The sequence below is a fragment of the Myotis brandtii genome, unplaced genomic scaffold, assembly GCF_000412655.1.
Source record: "Myotis brandtii unplaced genomic scaffold, ASM41265v1 scaffold456, whole genome shotgun sequence".
NCBI classification, from domain to species: domain Eukaryota; kingdom Metazoa; phylum Chordata; class Mammalia; order Chiroptera; family Vespertilionidae; genus Myotis; species Myotis brandtii.
In genome coordinates, this window is record NW_005367431.1 from 1,963,413 (window position 1) to 1,979,616 (window position 16,204).

Sequence of the window (16,204 nt, forward strand, 5' to 3'; positions counted from 1 at the left end):
ATGCCTTATGCGCACGCTCCGAGACGCAGCGTCTCGGGCAGCGCCGGCCGGTGCCGCTTCGGAATTTTCCGGAGACTCAGTAGGCGCAGCTTCCGGGTCCCTCCGGGCGAATTGGGATCCGAGTCCGTGGCGCGGTGCCGGGTGGACTTCACCCTGCGCAGGTTGGTGGGTTGCTGGGGTAACTGGCTCTCGAGTTTCTTTCTGACTTTTATGTAGTTAAACAGATGTACAAATGAAGTTTCAAAAGTAATATACGCTCATTGTAGAAACTTGCAAATACAAGTTGTTTTTTTAAGGTGAAATGTCCCCTTTGGGAGCCTGGACGATCCAGTTCCATGAACTCTGTGGACAAGCCACTGGTCTGCCCCAGCCACCCAGTTCGCAAGACGCGATTTTTGTTGAAGCTGGAATGGGATTCCTCCATCATTCCCGTGAATCGCCGGAGGGGGCGGGGTTAAATGGAGTGTAAATTGGGGCAATCCTGTCATCTCAACCAGTCAATCCCTAGTCTTGTCACTCTGCTTTCTTGAGTCCCAGATCCACTACCCTAATCCAAACCGCCAGGGACTTTAACCTGCCCCTGGAAGGCCTTGGTAAACACGATATCAATGACTTGAATCTTGAGTTTAACAGTGTCCCAGGCCATCGGCTCACTTTGGTGCCCATTTCTCAGAATGGGACCTCTGTTGGTGATAAGTTGTCTCAAACAGTGAAGTTCATAACAAATGCTTCCGGATCCCTTTGTGGGACTCCCAACTGAGCCGATGAGCCCCTATGTCAGGCACTCATGGGTCTGAAAACGAGATCCAACCAAGAGTTGCCAAAATTGCCAAATTTCACCGCAATAGTAATGTAGTGGTTGGGTGCTTTGGCTAGGGCTCCAGCTGCGAGGAGTAACTAGCACAGAGTAAGTGCTAGTTACTTAGATTCAAACAAATGGGGCACCAATCCCAGCCCCTTCTCAATTATTCTGCCAAGTTATTGAACCTGAGATGAATGTGGATAATAGCAGTGCTTACCTTATAGGGTGTTGTGAGACCTTCAAATGATAACTTATAGCAATATATTTAGTTCTGTTTGCCAACCTGTGCTGTGCTCTTTGCTTACTATTTTTAAAGTATGGAAAAATTTTACATACTTACTTAGAATATAAGCTTCATGAGACAGGGATCTTTATACATTTGTTCCTAATAAAATTCCTACAATGTTTGGGAGTAAGTATGCACTGAAAAAAAAATTTGCTGAATTTATGATATAAACAGCAGTCCCTTACCCCATCTATCCTCACCCCCAACTCTCACTTTATTGGGGCAATGATTTCCAAATCTTTTCCTTAGGATGTACCTGCATATTTCTAAATAACATACTTATTCTTCATTTATAGTTTCAGATATTTTAACAACTGCCCCTCCTACATACATACTTCTCCATCTTAATTTTTGTGAAAGCAGTATTAAACATTTACATTATTTATAGCTGAGCCACATGGGGTACTATGACTACATCTGTTTTGGGGTAATCAATCCAGGATGGAAGAAGATGAGGGAAGATAGAACTAAGCATTTGAAAAACAAGGCAATTAATTATTAATTCCAGGGAATAAAAAAAAAGTACAATAGTTATACTAGAGAACACTATGTGCCTGACAGTTCTGATATACATAAGGCACCAACAGAGAACTTGCAATACAAGGAAAAGGACTTGAGTTCTGGGTTCAGGTAAAAGCTGATTTAGATTCTAGCCTACACTTCAACTCTCAGGGACTGTTTCCTGAGACAGCAATTACTACTTTAAAAGCTGGTGTGAAGTGAGGATTAAACAAACTATTATTGCCTATTAAGTGCTCAGCACAATGCCTGGCCCATTTTGGTCCCACTCCATAAGAGCTATTATTAAAAACAAGGCACTTCCAACCCGCTATATTGTCAAAAGGGAAAAACTCCAATAAATCTAATCCAATTTAAATTGGTGGTGGATGGGGGAGAGGGATTGATCAAAGTGTGATTTTTTTTTTCCTTTTAAGAAGTCAATTTCTAATCAGTATAGTGCCTGTATCAAAACTAAAAATTCAAAAGGGGGGGAAAAAAATCACAGACTACATTTTGTTATTTTACATTATATTCATTTTTCCAAGAGTCATTGACATCCAAGAAAAATCCTCCTGGCCCTAATAAAAATGTCTTCTTATTCATATACAGACCTGCTGTATCAACAATATTCATTGCAGCTTTCTGAAATTATAGAAACGTTCTATAGCCCAATACCATAGGCACTAACCACATGTAATTATTGAGGACTTGAAACGTGGCTAGTGCAAAAAGGAAGTTAATTTAAAATTTTTACACATTTTAATTGATTTAAATGTAAATGGCTACATGTAGCTAGTGACCATCATATTAGACAGGCCAGCTCTATGATTTTGTTTGCTCAAATGCCTGTGAAAATCTACATCAATATGAATAAGTTGTCTTAGGAGTTACTGTGCAGTTAATCATGTTTTATCAATTACATGAGCTGTTGAAAATGATAAAACAGCAAGCTTAGTAAAAGTATTTGTAGAGATGTACCATCTTGATTTGGGATTAGGATGTTGAAAGAACCATTCTGTCTCTCATATTATGCAGCATAAATTTTTTAAATACAGTGATTCCTGAAACATAAATACCTAAGCAAAAATAAAATCTTTTTTGATTTGTATGGAACAGTCACAGCTGACAGGCACACATCAGGACATCTTGACATCACCTTAAGTCCTAGTCTTGACAAAGTCCACAGGTGTGGGTTTATCCTGCCCTTCCCAACACAGCAGATGTTCCCTTAAAAAAGCAGGGAATGTGTAGAAAACAAGTGGCCTGTTTTATAAAACTCTAAATTTATTCAAAATGTTAAAAGATTTCACTCTCTCTTCTAAAATACTTTACATTAAAAAAAAAAACCTGCTTGCTATTTTCTCAGACACGGTACAAGCTTCTGCTTCCCTTTCTGGGAACCAGTCTCTGCCCATCCAACCCTCTTCCCTGCCCTCCCTTCACTCTCGATATTGCTGTTTGTTTATAATACCCTCCTTCCCTCGCCCCCATGTCCTGCTCCACAGGCCAGCTTCCTGTCCAGACTTCAGGCAGGTGAGGCAGGTGGATGGGCAGTGCAGGACAGAACACTTGTGCTTCTGGGAGAAAAGCTGATTGGCCTTTTTCTTGATCAAGTAGAGGATCACTCTTTATTTGCCCCTTTGGACACCTGTTCAGGGCCAAATATTTGGCTTGGGCTTGCCCATGGCTGGTAGCCCTGCCCCTTCTCCAGTTTCCCCCAGGCATAGGTGCATGACAGCTGGGTCCGACAACTGTACCATTGGTCTGCCTGTGGATTGTGAAGGACATAAGAGTGGCACATGACTAGAGTAGGGCTTGACGGAGCCCCAACTCCTCAGGGTGTGGGAATCAAACATTCCAACAAAACCCACTCCCCTCTTCCATTCCGCCCTCTCCATCCTATAGGTTACAGGCTAATTCCAGAAAGGAGGAATAAAAAAGAGGAAAGTGATTCTGTCCCATGGATGGGAAAAAAGGCAGGTGATGACAAAGTACTTGGGGCTGGGGAAGGCCTGCTGGAGTCTGTAGTCATCACAGCTTCTGTGTTCCAGGAGGGAGGGGGGGCCGGGAGCCAGGCCCTAGAAGCTTCATCAGCTCTGTTGCTTGTCCCTGACTAGTAAGACTGTGTGCTGGCCCCCGCTGGACACAGATAGAACCAGGCGGTTCTCCAGCTGTTTGCCTGTCATCTCCACGGGGATCCAGGCATCCTCCTCCTGTCCCGTGCCCAGCTGGTAGTTGGTGCCCATGCCCCAGGCAAAAACACGACCTACAAGAGAGAGACACAGGGGCAGCAATCTTCAGAATCCATAGCCTCACCTTTCTTGAGTGACAGAAGCCTGGGAAAGAAGGGTGAATTTTAGCCTTGGCCTATAGCAACCTGGCAATGACCCAGCCTCTGGGAGTTCAGGGAAGCTGGGAAAAGCCAGGGAGATGATGGATAAGAGCTCTGTCATCCTGGGACCACAGCCCTTAACCACCACCAATTACTTCCCCCTATTCCTAGGCATGGCATTCAAGGCCCTACTGTGACTAGCCACTCTGAAAACTTCTACACCACCCTCCACTCCCAGGACCAGCCACCTCTGAGACGGCTCTGGATGTTTCTGTGCCAGGATGCCTTCCTTTGCTTATCAGAAATCTTCAGGTGTAAGTACAAGCCCCACTTCCTCAGGAACTCTACCACATCAAGCACCTCCACTAGCCTAACTTCTCAAGGCTTCCATGGCTGTGACCCTCATCCACTCAGGCTTTGGTGACTGCTCACTTACACCCTCCATGGTGGGAAATGTAAAGAAAAGCCTGAATCAGGAGTCTGGAGACCTGGGTTCAAGTCCTACTGCCTGGCCAGGTCTCGGTTATATATCCCCTTTTGCTGTTTTTTTTTCCTCTACAAAACAAATTACCTTTATTAAAATAATTTGTGTATTCCCCTGGCCAGTGTTGCTCAGTGGAGAGTGTTGGCCCATCCACCAAAGGGTTGTGGGTTCGATCCCCAGCCACGGTCATGGCACGTGCGGGAGGCAATCAATTGATGTTTCTCAAATCAATATTTCTTCCTCTCTCCTCCCCTTCTGCCTTTCCACTCTCTCTCTATAAAAAATAATTTTAAAATTCATTTTAAGTACATTAAAATCAGAGCTTTTGACAATCAGGAGAAAAACCATGTTTTCATAAATACTGCATCTCAGCTCCATCTATCTCATGGTGGCCATCAGAGCCTGCTGGGCTATTTGACAGGAGTCACAACCCCCAGGCCCCAATCAGACTGAATGTGGGCAGCCCCACTTACCATCCTTGGTCACGGCATATCCCACAGAGGCCCCACAAGCCACGGAGGAGACGATGGGCAGCCTGGAGATGAGGGTGGGCATGCTCTTCTCCTCGGCACCCTCTCCCAGGCCCAGCCTCCCGTACTCAGCCCGGCCCAGGCTGTATGCTTTTCCTGTGGGAGGAGGGAGAGAGTAGACAGGAGTTGGACTTAAGGTGTGGGTGGAGTAGCAGAGGGTGTGTTCCAGGTTGGCCAGTTGAGTTCCCATATCCATGGGAGCTGGTCCTCATTCCCTGGGTGGTGAGGAGGAGTCTTCAGTATCTCTCCCAGTTTTGGGGAGGCCTGGGAGAGCCTCCACAGGCCCCCACTGAATTCATACTTGGAAGAGCACCAGGACTCTGGGGGGTTAGTTGTGACCCTCACAGACCCACATCTGGCCCAACCTATGAAGCAGACCCAGGTTCCAGGAGCCATGGTCTCAGGATCAGGCCCGGCCCGTGCAAAGAGATGAGGGCATTCCTGATCCAGAGGTCCCACCTTCTGAATCCATGCAGACTGTATGGTGCTGGCCACCAGAGAAGCCCACCCAGGACTTGGTAGAGTTCTTGAAGGATGTCAAGTTCTGGGGTACAAAGCAAGATTCTGTGCCTGAGGTTCCTGGAAGGCAAGGCCCGGAGAGAGTTGTCAGGGGTAAAAGTGTCCAAGGAGCTGTTCTTCTTCATCCCCCACTGAGGCCATCCTACCCTCTACCAGCACATGAATATTCTCACTTTACAGATGACAAAACTGGCTCCGAGGGGTGACTCCACCAAGGGTGTACAATAAATGAGTAGTGGAGCCAGGATTGGAACCCAGGTCACTCTGGCTATGCCCAATGCTGGGTTTGGGACTCACCAAGTTGATGGTAGTTTGAAAGGCCAAAGCCATACACATGGCCCTCAAGGGAGATGGCAAAGGTGAAGTAGGTGCCACAGAAGGCATCCTGGAATTTCACATGACCCGGGTTCCCCTGGATTTCAACATCACACACTTGGGGACCAGGAGTCGTTCTGCAGGCAGAGAAGAAGCCAAGGTCAGTGGCAGACACACAAAGCCTCTCCTCTCTGCCCCATGGTGGCTTCTCCCACATCACTAAAGCCCTTGAAGGGATGCTAAGCAGGCACTTTTCTCCCTGTTAGACAGAAGAGGTATCTGAGGCCAAGAGAGTAAAGAGCCTCACTCAGACTCCTACAGCCCTAAGAGGTAATATTTACATGGGATATTTACTAGGTGCCATTCTTCTCTGTTAACTCATTTAACCTCACAACAACCCAATGAAGTAGGTAGGTTTAGAGATGAGAAAACTATGTCCAGGGTCCCATAGCCAACAGGTGGTAGAACCAGGATTCAAAACCAGGGTAGCCTGGCTCTAGAGTCAAAGTTCTTATCTATCTATCTATCTATCTATCTATCTATCTATCTATCTATCTATCACCTATCTATCTATCTATCTGTGAATTTATTTATTGATTTGAAAGAGGGAGGGAGAGAGAGAGAAAATCGATTTGTTGCTCCATTCATTTATGCATTCATTGGTTGCCTCCTATATGTGCCCTGAACAGGGATTGAACCCATAACCCTGGGGTAATGGGACGCCGGTCAAACAAACTGAGCTACTGGCCATGGCTAGAGTCAATGTCCTTAACTACCACTGCAAGTCTATCTGATGTAAGCCTAAACGCACACAGAGAATCCCTCCTGCCTATGACCTTCATCAGGGGGTGTATTGCTGAGTTGCCCTGGCAGAGGGACCTAGCCCACCTACCAAGGCCCTGCCGGCCACCACGATTGGCAAATAATTCAGGGACACGGCCCAGCTGGCCCTGCTCCCCGCAGCCCAAAGTGTAGAGGTCACCATCAGCTGTCAGCATCACCAAGTGGTCGTTTCCTGAGGATGAGAGGAAGGCAGGAGATGCAGGACTTGTCTGTAGAGCCCAAGGCTTGGCCAACACCAGAATAAGGTTCTCCAACTCCTGCCCAGACTCACCCGAGGCCACCTTCACCACAGGCGCACTCAGCTGCACTTGCACAGGTACCATGCTCTTCTTCATGGGCTCCAAGAGCCCAATCACACCATTATTGTCCTAGAAGGGAGGGCAGAGCACTCAGCCAGTCCTGCATGCCCCATACCAGCCGGATCAACCATAGAGCTGTCTGGTAAGGGGCACTGGTGCCAGATGGGGATATAGTGAAATGCTTATGAATGAAAGCAATGAGGGCATATAGTGAAATGCTTATGAATGAAATCACATATGGTCTACTATCAAAGGAGTGCCCTAGCCGGTTTGGCTTAGTGCAGTGGTCGCCAACCTTTCGGACCTCACAGACCACCAGTGGTCTGCGGACCACCGGTTGTCGACCGCTGGCTTATGGATAGAGCTATGGCCTTCATACGAAAAGGTCTTGGGCTCGATTCCGGACAAGGGCACATGCCTGGGTTGGAAGCTCAATCCCCAGTAGGGGGCGAGCAGGAGGCAGCCAATCAATGATTCTCTCTCATCATTGATGTTTCTCTCTCTCTCCCTCTCTGAAATCAATAAAAATACATTAAAATAAATAAAAATTAATATAAAAATCCAATATTCCTGAGAAGCATGGAAGACAGCTAGGAAGGGAGGAGAGGTTGAAGGTAGCAAGATGGGTGCGAACAACAGGCTTGCTGGATCAGCCTCGGCCAAAGACATCCTTGACCCACCTCTCTCCTAAGACACACTTCACAACATCAGATTCTAGGCAGCAGCCAATGGAGTGGACAGGCCTGAATGAAGAAGCCAGAGACCTGGCTGGGTCTGGGCCCAAGCTCTACTTCTAGGACTTGATTTCCTCACCAGTAAGTAGAATAGAGGCATGGAGATAGGTTATCCTTGGGGCCCCACCAGTTAATTCTGTCTGCCAGCCCATGCAGTCTTCCAGCCCATCTTACCCGGAAGGAGCCCCAGAGGAAGACGCGGCCATCCTCGGTGAGCGCCGCTGTGTGACTGTCTCCTGCTGACGCTTGTACCACTTTCTCTTGCAGTTCCACTTTCCCAGGAACCATCTCTGAGCCCTCCACTGATGTGTCTCTTCCCAGGGCACCCTCATCATTGCAGCCAAAGGAGTAGACCTGTGCCCAGGATGCCCCCATTAGTGCAAGATCTGGCCTTTCAGTCCATTCTTGTTCAGACCACCCCGCGCAGCTAGCCAGCTCCATCTCCAAGCCTCCTCCCCCAGACCCTATCCATCCCATGCCACGTCCCCAGCCTACCTGGCCACTTTTGCTTAGACACACGGTGTGCATGCCCCCAGCCTCAGCCTGTACAATGTCTTCCGGAATGGTTACTAGGGCTGGCTTCTTCCTCTCCATCACATTCTCGCCCAGCCCCAACTGGCCCACGTCACCCTGGCCCAGTGTCAGCACCAAGCCCGGTTCTGTGCGGTGGGACCTATGTGAGACTGAGGAGTGAAGAAGACAGCCGAGTGTGTAGGATGATGGGAGAGAGGAGAGGTCACTGCATGGGCTCTGGGTTCGATCCCCTGCTCTGCCACAGACCTCAGTATGACCCTTCTGAGCCCAAGTTCCTCATTTGTGAAATGGGGATATCAGAAGTCCCTACCTCACAGGGTTTGTGTAAAGGTTAAAAATCGAGCACATTATTAATCGAAAGGAAGGAAATAGAAACAAGGAGACACTCAGTATTGTGAAATGAATCTTGGTGGGGAGAACAGTGAGCACCCAAGATAGTTTTCCTGAGTAGCTCTAAGTTCTTGATAAGGCGCCATGGTGCCGAGTGAGGGCTCAGGTGTAAAGTCTACTCTTTACTGACTGCTTACTCCACTAATGCTAAATTGCTCTGCAGTTCCCCAAATTATGCTACAGACTTAAATATGCTTCCATATTTAAGATCCCATTTTATAGGAAAGGGAATGGAGCCTCAGAGAGGTTAATAGAGCTAATAAGTAATAGTGTTTGCACTGAAACCAAGGGAGCCTACATGGGTCTACAGTTAGCCTCCATCCTCAGGGTGTCACGGAACTCCTGAACATATTCACACAGACACCCTGGTTCCAATAAGTAGGTACACAACCACAGCTGAAGAGGGAGGAGCAGCAGTAAGAGCTAACACAGGTTTTTGCCGAGGTAAGCGCCAACCAGTGGGCAGTCCAGGACCATCTGCTGGCCAATGGCAACCATCTGTGGCCCTGGACAGCCAATGGTGTCCAGTCCCTCCCCCAGGGTTGCCAGGGCCTCTGAGGCTGTGCTGGGCAGGGAGCCACCTGGTCGGGTTTTCTGGTTGGCAGGGCTCGGCCTGCAGGCACCTCGGGTGTAGCGGGCGCCTGGAACGCGGTGGGAAGCACCGGCCCTCACTGCCTGGTTACGAGGGTCTGCAAAAGACAGACACTGTCTGAGTATGGGTCCACACTCCCCCTTCTCAGATTGGGGGTGGATCTCTCCTCCCTGTCTCCCTCCAGGGTTCCAGAAAAGAGGAAACCACAGCCACCTCCCTCAAATGCTACCATGACATTATCTCCTTTTCCTCACAACAGGCCGGTGAGGTTGGAATTGTTCTCGCCTCCTATTTCATGAAAGGGTAATCCAAGCTCAGCGAGAGTAAGTACTTGCTCAAAGCTCCATACCTAGAAAGTGGCAGGGCCACGAACCCACATCTGGATGCCAGTGGTCCAAACCATAAGCCACTACTGCCTGGGGCAAAGCCTTTGGGTCTAGTGTTTTGCTAGTACCACCTGAGTGCTTTGAACAAGTCTCTGTGCCTTTATGATTCCTTGAGGGTGGGATTCAATGACCTACAGGAGACCTGCCAACTGGGTGGAGCTTATGGACTTCCAGGCCCCTCAGCTTCAAATGTCAGCGGGGAAGAAGCCCAGTTCCAGATTTTGGGGGCTTCAAGAGGCCATACATAGAGACAGAAGCCAACTTACCCTTCACTTTCTTGCTTTTGGGGAGAGCATCTTCTGGGGGTGACCTTTTCTTAGCCACACGCTTGGGTGGCATCTTCCTGTCCTGAAAAGCCCAGGCAAATACTCCATGTCAGATGGCAATCAATGTCCTGCTCTACTTAGGCAATATTAACCAAAGAAAAAGACCTTTACAAAGGCGAGAGGTACTGCCCAGCAATTCCACTTCTCAGAATTTATCTAAGAACAAGAACAGAATAATACGCCCAAAGAGTAAGTTCCACAGATATTCTCTACTGTATGCTTCATAACATTAAAAAAAAAAAAAAAAGTGGAGCAACCCATGTGCTTAATAGGAGAGTGGCTATGTAGTATATTCATGATCAAACAGTATGAAGCCACTAAAAGTGATGCTTTCAGAGACTTATTGAATAGGAAGATGTTTACCATTGCCAAATAATATAAGCACATCGAAAAACAGTCCATCCCACTTTTGAAATATAATGCATACACACATGTAAAAATAAGTGTAGAAAAATGTGTAGAAGGAAATACGTCCATTATTAACAATGATAACCTCTGGAAAATAAGATTATGGACAATTTTTTTTTACTTTTTTCTTTACACTTTCCTATATTATATAAGATGTTTAATAAGAAGCATTACATATCCTATCTAATAAAGAGGGAATATGCTAATCGACTGCCCCACCCTCAAAGATGGCGGCACCCACAGCCAATAAGGAGGGAATATGCTAATTGACTATCACACCCTCAAAAAGATGGCGGCGTCCACAGCCACAAGATGGTGGTGCCCAGTCCCCTCAGCCCCGCCGGGGCAGCAGGCTCAGCAAGGCCGGGCACGCTCTGTGTGCCTGCCTTCAGAGACCCCCAGTTCCCTCAGCCCCCCAGGGCCAGCCCGAGGCACAGGCAAGCCTCTGATGGCGGCTGCCCAGCCACCCAGGGCCTCCCAAGGCTCGGGTAACCAGGGCCGGCCGAGGCTTGTGCTGCCAGCAGTGGCAGCAGCAGAGGTGTGATGGGGCGTCACTTTCCCCCGATCGCCGGGTCGCCTCCCACCCCTAAGGGCTCCCGGACTGTGAGAGGGAGCAGGCCGGGCTGAGGGGACCCCCCCTTCCAGTGCATGAATTTTCATGCACCAGGCCTCTAGTTTTTATTATAAAAAATGAAAAAGCTGGTATGGCTATAGCTGAAGAACATTAAGTATCCCTCATAACTGCCCTCAAACCCTGAGATAATCACTAGTAACTTTGTAACTAATGATTAACTACATAATCACTATGTAACTCTGATGTATTACTGTTATTATCAAACATTACAAAGTTATTCTAATTCTAATTAAGTAAAACCAAACCAGGCCGTTTGTGCCCTTTGATCCCTAAGTGTCACTTCTGGGAGGAGCCTGGCTTTTCTAAAGAGTCCAACAAGGGCACACAAACACCAAGTGTTACAAAAGAGGGAAAGGAAATCACCTATGGGTGACAAGAAGGGTTGTTGGGCCCTAGCTGGTTTTGCTCAGTGGATAGAGCTTCAGCCTGCGGACTGAAGGGTCCCAGGTTCGATTCCAGTCTGGGGCACATGCCCAGGTTGCGGGCTCGATCCCCAGTGTGGGATGTGCGGGAGGCAGCCGATCAATGATTCTCTCATCATTGATGTTTCTCTCTCCTTCTCCCTTCCTCTCTGAAATCAATACAAATAAAAAATAAAAAAAAAAGAAAAGGAAGGAAGGAAGGAAGGTAGGTTGGTTGTTGGACCCAGGATGATCCAGGGCAGCTAAAAGCCTGTCTTGAACTCCTCCCCTCCTTTAACTGCTACTGCTCCCCAAGGTCTTCAGGTCTTCCCCAAGGCTGCTGAGAACAGGCATTCTCTCTCGATGCCAATCCAGCCAATTTGTGCCCCCAACTTTTTCCTCCACAAATGCATCTTTATTGAGCCCTGGTCTTTAAGGTTGTGGAGGACAGTCAGGTTGTCTAAGCCTGGGGTGCCCAAACTCTGAACTGTGACCTTTCTGTAGGGATGGCCGGGCCAGGACACTGTAGAGCTGTCCTGATGCAGAAGTGGTATAGCCTGTGGCAGTTAAGAGTCTAGGCCAGGGGTGGGCAAACTTTTTGACTCGAGGGCCACAATGGGTTCTTAAACTGGACCGGAGGGCCGGAACAAAAGCATGGATGGAGTGTTTGTGTGAACTAATATAAATTCAAAGTAAACATCATTACATAAAAGGGTATGGTCTCTTTTTTTTTTTAGTTTTATTCATTTCAAACGGGCCGAATCCGGCCCGCGGGCCGTAGTTTGCCCACGGCTGGTCTAGCCTCTGCCCTAGCTGGTTTGGAAGACAGTTTGGTAGTTTCTTACAAAACTAAATACAACTGACCCTAAACAACACAGGTCTGAACTGCCAGATCCACTTATATGTGGAGTTTTTTCAATAAATATGTACATTGCTATAAATGTATTTTCTCTTCCTTATGATTGTTTTTTTTAAATTATTATTATTGTCTAAAGTTTTACATATGTCTCCTTTTTCCCCGATTGACACCCCCCCCCCCCCCCTTCCCCCCCCGGGCAAGCCCCCACCGCCCCAGTGTCTGTGTGTTGTGATTTTCTTAATAACATTTTCTTTTCTCTAGCTTGCATTTTTTTTGTAATACAGAATGTAATACATATAACATAAAAAAGACTTTATATAAAGAACTTTTAAGTGCCAAGCACACAATAAATAGTAATTCCACACTTAACATTGACAATAGGTTCTGTGACTTTAAGTGAACAGATTACAGTGTCTCATCAACATTATAATGAAACAATGTTGAATGCAGTATCATTATTCAAGGACCTGCTGTGTTCAATACATGGAAGCTCAAGCGTTCATTCATTCCACAAATATTTACTGAGTGTCTATTACCACTGTTTGGCTTTGGGCCCGAAGTAGTAAGAAAAAAAAAGAACACTAACCCTACCCCTGTTCTCATGGAGCTTACATTCTAGTGGGAAAGAAAAAAATTGTTACAGAAGGTGCTGTGTGAAGGATAGACAAGGTGATACATAGAGACTAACTTGGGGGTCACACAACAATGTGAATGCAATTAATGCCACCAAACTGTACATTTATAAATGGTTGAAATGGTAACTTTTATGGTATGGATATTTTATCATAATAAGAAAACAGAGAGATTAACTGGACTAGGGGAGGAGAGTGGAGAGTCAGAAATAGAACCCAGGTATATCTGATGAATTAAAATAAATAAACAAATAATAAACAAACAAAACCAAAAACCCCACAACAGGTTGGCTAAAGGTAGTCCATGATCCGGGCAGGGGTGGAGGCAGCGTGGGCAGGCCTCCCCAGGGTCCCCCATGAACTTGGCCAAACACAAAGGGCAAAGGGCAGAAGGAACCTGAGAGGGAGAGGATGGTGAGACCAGAGAGGAGACTGAGGCAGCGAGGCTGGGCCGGGTGGGTGAAGAACCTGAAGGACATGGGAAAGGACAATGGGGACAACTCCCTGCTGTGGTTGACCTCTGGCTTTAGGGTCTAACAGACCCCAGTTCTCTGGTCCTGAGAATCCTCACCTCTCAAGTGGAGGTCTCTGGGCACGGCAGTGCTGCTGTGAGCAATCCTCGGGGCAGGACAGGGAATGAGAGGGCACCTCCTCAAGGGTGGAGCCTGACACCCACTACCCACCTGCATCCTAGAGCACAATCAGTCCTTGTGCACACGCCCTCTCTAACTGCTCTGGGTGTGTTTTCCTAACCAGACAGGGAGTGTCTGGCGGGGAATAAGGAGTAGTCTTTTGTCCACCCACAATCCACACACACAGCTTCCATGTTTGAGGAGCTGACAATCTGGGAGAAGAGTGAGACACAGTCCCAAATAATTAAAAATCAGACACAGTCAACTCTCCTTGAATGCTCACACCTGCCTTCTGAGGTAAACGTGATCACCCTGGTTTCACAGGTAAGAAAGCTGAGGTTCAGGGAAAGGCACCCCAGGCCACACAGGAGTGGGGTGAAATGGCAGGTCTCCCGACCAGGGCCAGAGCTCCCCCTTCCCACCTCTCCCTGGGCCTGTTCTTCATGTGATGAATGAAGGCACATCAGACTAGACCAGCAATCGCCAACCTTTTGGACCTCACGGACCACAGGTTGGCGACCGCTGGGCTAGACAGTCTACCAGGGAGGGCCTTGTTCCTGCTGTGACCCCCTGTAACCCCACCACAGCCTCGTTTCTACAAAGGTAGACAGAGCCCTCTCTCTAACCACAGCAGCTGTCCCTACCACCCTCTCATCCCCAATGTCAGGAGGCAGACAACTGCCTGCCAGACCCAGAGGCTGATGAATCTCTTTGTGAGAAAGGTCCCCAGGGAAGGGAGGACAGGGGCTCATCTGTCAAAAACATTTGCTGAACTTCTGCTGTGTGCCAGGCACACTCCCGGGATACTCCACCTCAAGCGTTTCCTAACCAGCCCTAGCTGGTTTGGCTCAGTGGATAGAGCACTGGCCTGTGGACTAAAGGATCCGGGGTTCGATTCTGGTCAAGGGCACATGCCCAGGTTGAGGGCTCAATCCCCAGCGGGGGGTGTGCAGGAGGCAGCCAATCAATGATTCTCTCTCATCATTGATGTTTCTCTCTCTCTCTCTCTCCCCGTCCCTTCAATAAAAAAGTATTTTTTTAAGTTTCCTAACCAGGGGTTCCCCTTTGTACAGAGCTGTGTCTGGGTTTATGTGTTTATTTTTCCTAAGAAAAGGGGCCACATTTTCCACCAGATGTGAGAACTACCACTTTATGGAAAATATAGGTATCAGTAATTCTCACCACATGCCTCTTACCTTCATTTTACAGATAAAGAAACTAATAGGAAGATTTAGTGGGAGGCCCGAGGGGACTCAACTAGTGAGTTGCAAAACTGAACAGGATCCCTGCTCTTGGGATGTCTCGGAAAACACCAGCATGAACTCCTAACTCATTGTTCCAGACTCCATTCTAATACTCTTCTTGGGTGAAATCATCTTGCCTTTTCCACCTCCACCCAGTCTCCCTTGGTCTTGCACCTGAGACCTTTCAAGACCCAGTCCCTGTTGTAGCATCTTGTTCCTCCTCTCCTTGTACCCTGTGTTCCAGTCAGACTCAAACATCCGTGGAATCCCTGACCACTACACTCACCTAGACCTTCACGCCTTTGCATGTGCTGTTTCCTTTGCCTGTATCACCCTAATCCCTCCACCTGAACTACTCTGCAGCTCCTTTAAAACCCGGTTCAAGCGTCACCTCACCTGGAAAGCCATCCCTGACCCTCCTGGGCTGAGTTCCTGTGTAACACTCCATACACTCAACTTCTGCTAGGACGCGCGAACCACACTCGGTTGGAGCACCTCAATTGCTATTTGATGAATGACTTGTCAGCAGCAGTGCCCCTGGCTCCGCGGCAAACATCCGTGATCACTGACACGTAATTGTGGCCCCGCATGGGTCTCCCCAAGGAGACCGGCAGTTCCGCAAAGGCCATGTGGGGCCCTTCTCACCATCGCTCCCCAGCCCCGCCAGCGCAGCGCGGGGTAGACAGCAGTAAATAATCTGTGGACAGAGGCGTTTATGGACAAAAAAAAAAGGGGGGGTGGGGGGCCCACATGCTAACCTGACTAGTTCAGGGAAGGCCTGCATAGCGGTTCTGCAAATTCAAAGACCTAAAGTAAGTACAAAGAATGGTCTGAAATTAAAAATTTAACTAAAAGCAGTTTATAGAAGGCAGTCATTTCCTAGGCCAGTATTTTCCCTGACAAAGATCAATTTCCAATCTTTACTGAGCCTATTGTCTTTCTGCATCTGAGATAACATACCTGTGAAATGTCTGGGTAACTAGTAACTTCCCTCTTTCAGGAGCCCTCAGGGCGCAACAAATGGCCCCGGGGCCCAGACCACAAACTCCCTCACGGTTATTGTCATCATGTCAATTGTGGACTGTTAACTACCCTGCACCCACCTCTGTAAAAGGCATGTGTCCATCATTTCACTTTTTATCCAATCCCAGAGGCCTCCCGCCTTGCCTTCTCCCCCCTCCCTAATCTATCACCAATGGATCTCATGTAACCCACTTCCGGCTGCTCCTTTGATGGTAATTTATAAAAACAAGGTAAAAACCCGCCATTCTCCGGAGCATCATCGCAATTCCTTGAGGTTTTGCTTCCCGGCACTTGTCCACAGTTCGGCTCAAATAAACTCACAAAAACTCTTTACAGGTTTGAATGTTTTTGCATTAACAAGTGGATGCGGAGTTCTCAAGCACACCTCTACCGTCCACAGGGGTCCCGGTGCCCACGCTGCCCTGCGGCAGCCCCTCCCCGCCAACCCTGCAGACCCTAAAGCGGCCCCCAGCCAGCCCACCGCCCCCGTGGAGTCCG

The 16,204-nt window shown here is 48.0% G+C and overlaps 1 protein-coding gene and 1 long non-coding RNA gene across 4 annotated transcripts in view; one reads left to right on the forward strand and one right to left on the reverse strand.

Moving 5' to 3' along the window:
- Window positions 1–28: 28 nt before the first annotated feature.
- Window positions 29–4,522, forward strand: LOC106727628. 3 transcript variants are annotated; one of them, XR_001363854.1, is made up of 3 exons: window positions 29–161; window positions 297–431; window positions 4,093–4,522. It is a non-coding gene; the product is annotated as an uncharacterized LOC106727628 (long non-coding RNA). The 3 variants fall into 3 exon arrangements; XR_001363855.1 differs by lacking the exon at window positions 297–431 and having other exon boundaries at window positions 29–178; XR_001363853.1 differs by lacking the exon at window positions 297–431.
- RCC1 (regulator of chromosome condensation 1) overlaps window positions 2,101–16,204 on the reverse strand; it is a 15,679-nt gene continuing 1,575 nt past the window's right edge. The window contains 11 exon segments of the mRNA XM_014546809.1: window positions 2,101–3,855; window positions 4,879–5,031; window positions 5,395–5,514; window positions 5,752–5,859; window positions 5,862–5,906; window positions 6,662–6,784; window positions 6,884–6,980; window positions 7,820–7,999; window positions 8,141–8,328; window positions 9,151–9,258; window positions 9,814–9,895. Of these exon segments, the coding sequence (XP_014402295.1) occupies window positions 3,680–3,855; window positions 4,879–5,031; window positions 5,395–5,514; window positions 5,752–5,859; window positions 5,862–5,906; window positions 6,662–6,784; window positions 6,884–6,980; window positions 7,820–7,999; window positions 8,141–8,328; window positions 9,151–9,258; window positions 9,814–9,886 (1,371 nt within the window). The 5' untranslated portion in view covers window positions 9,887–9,895 and the 3' untranslated portion in view covers window positions 2,101–3,679.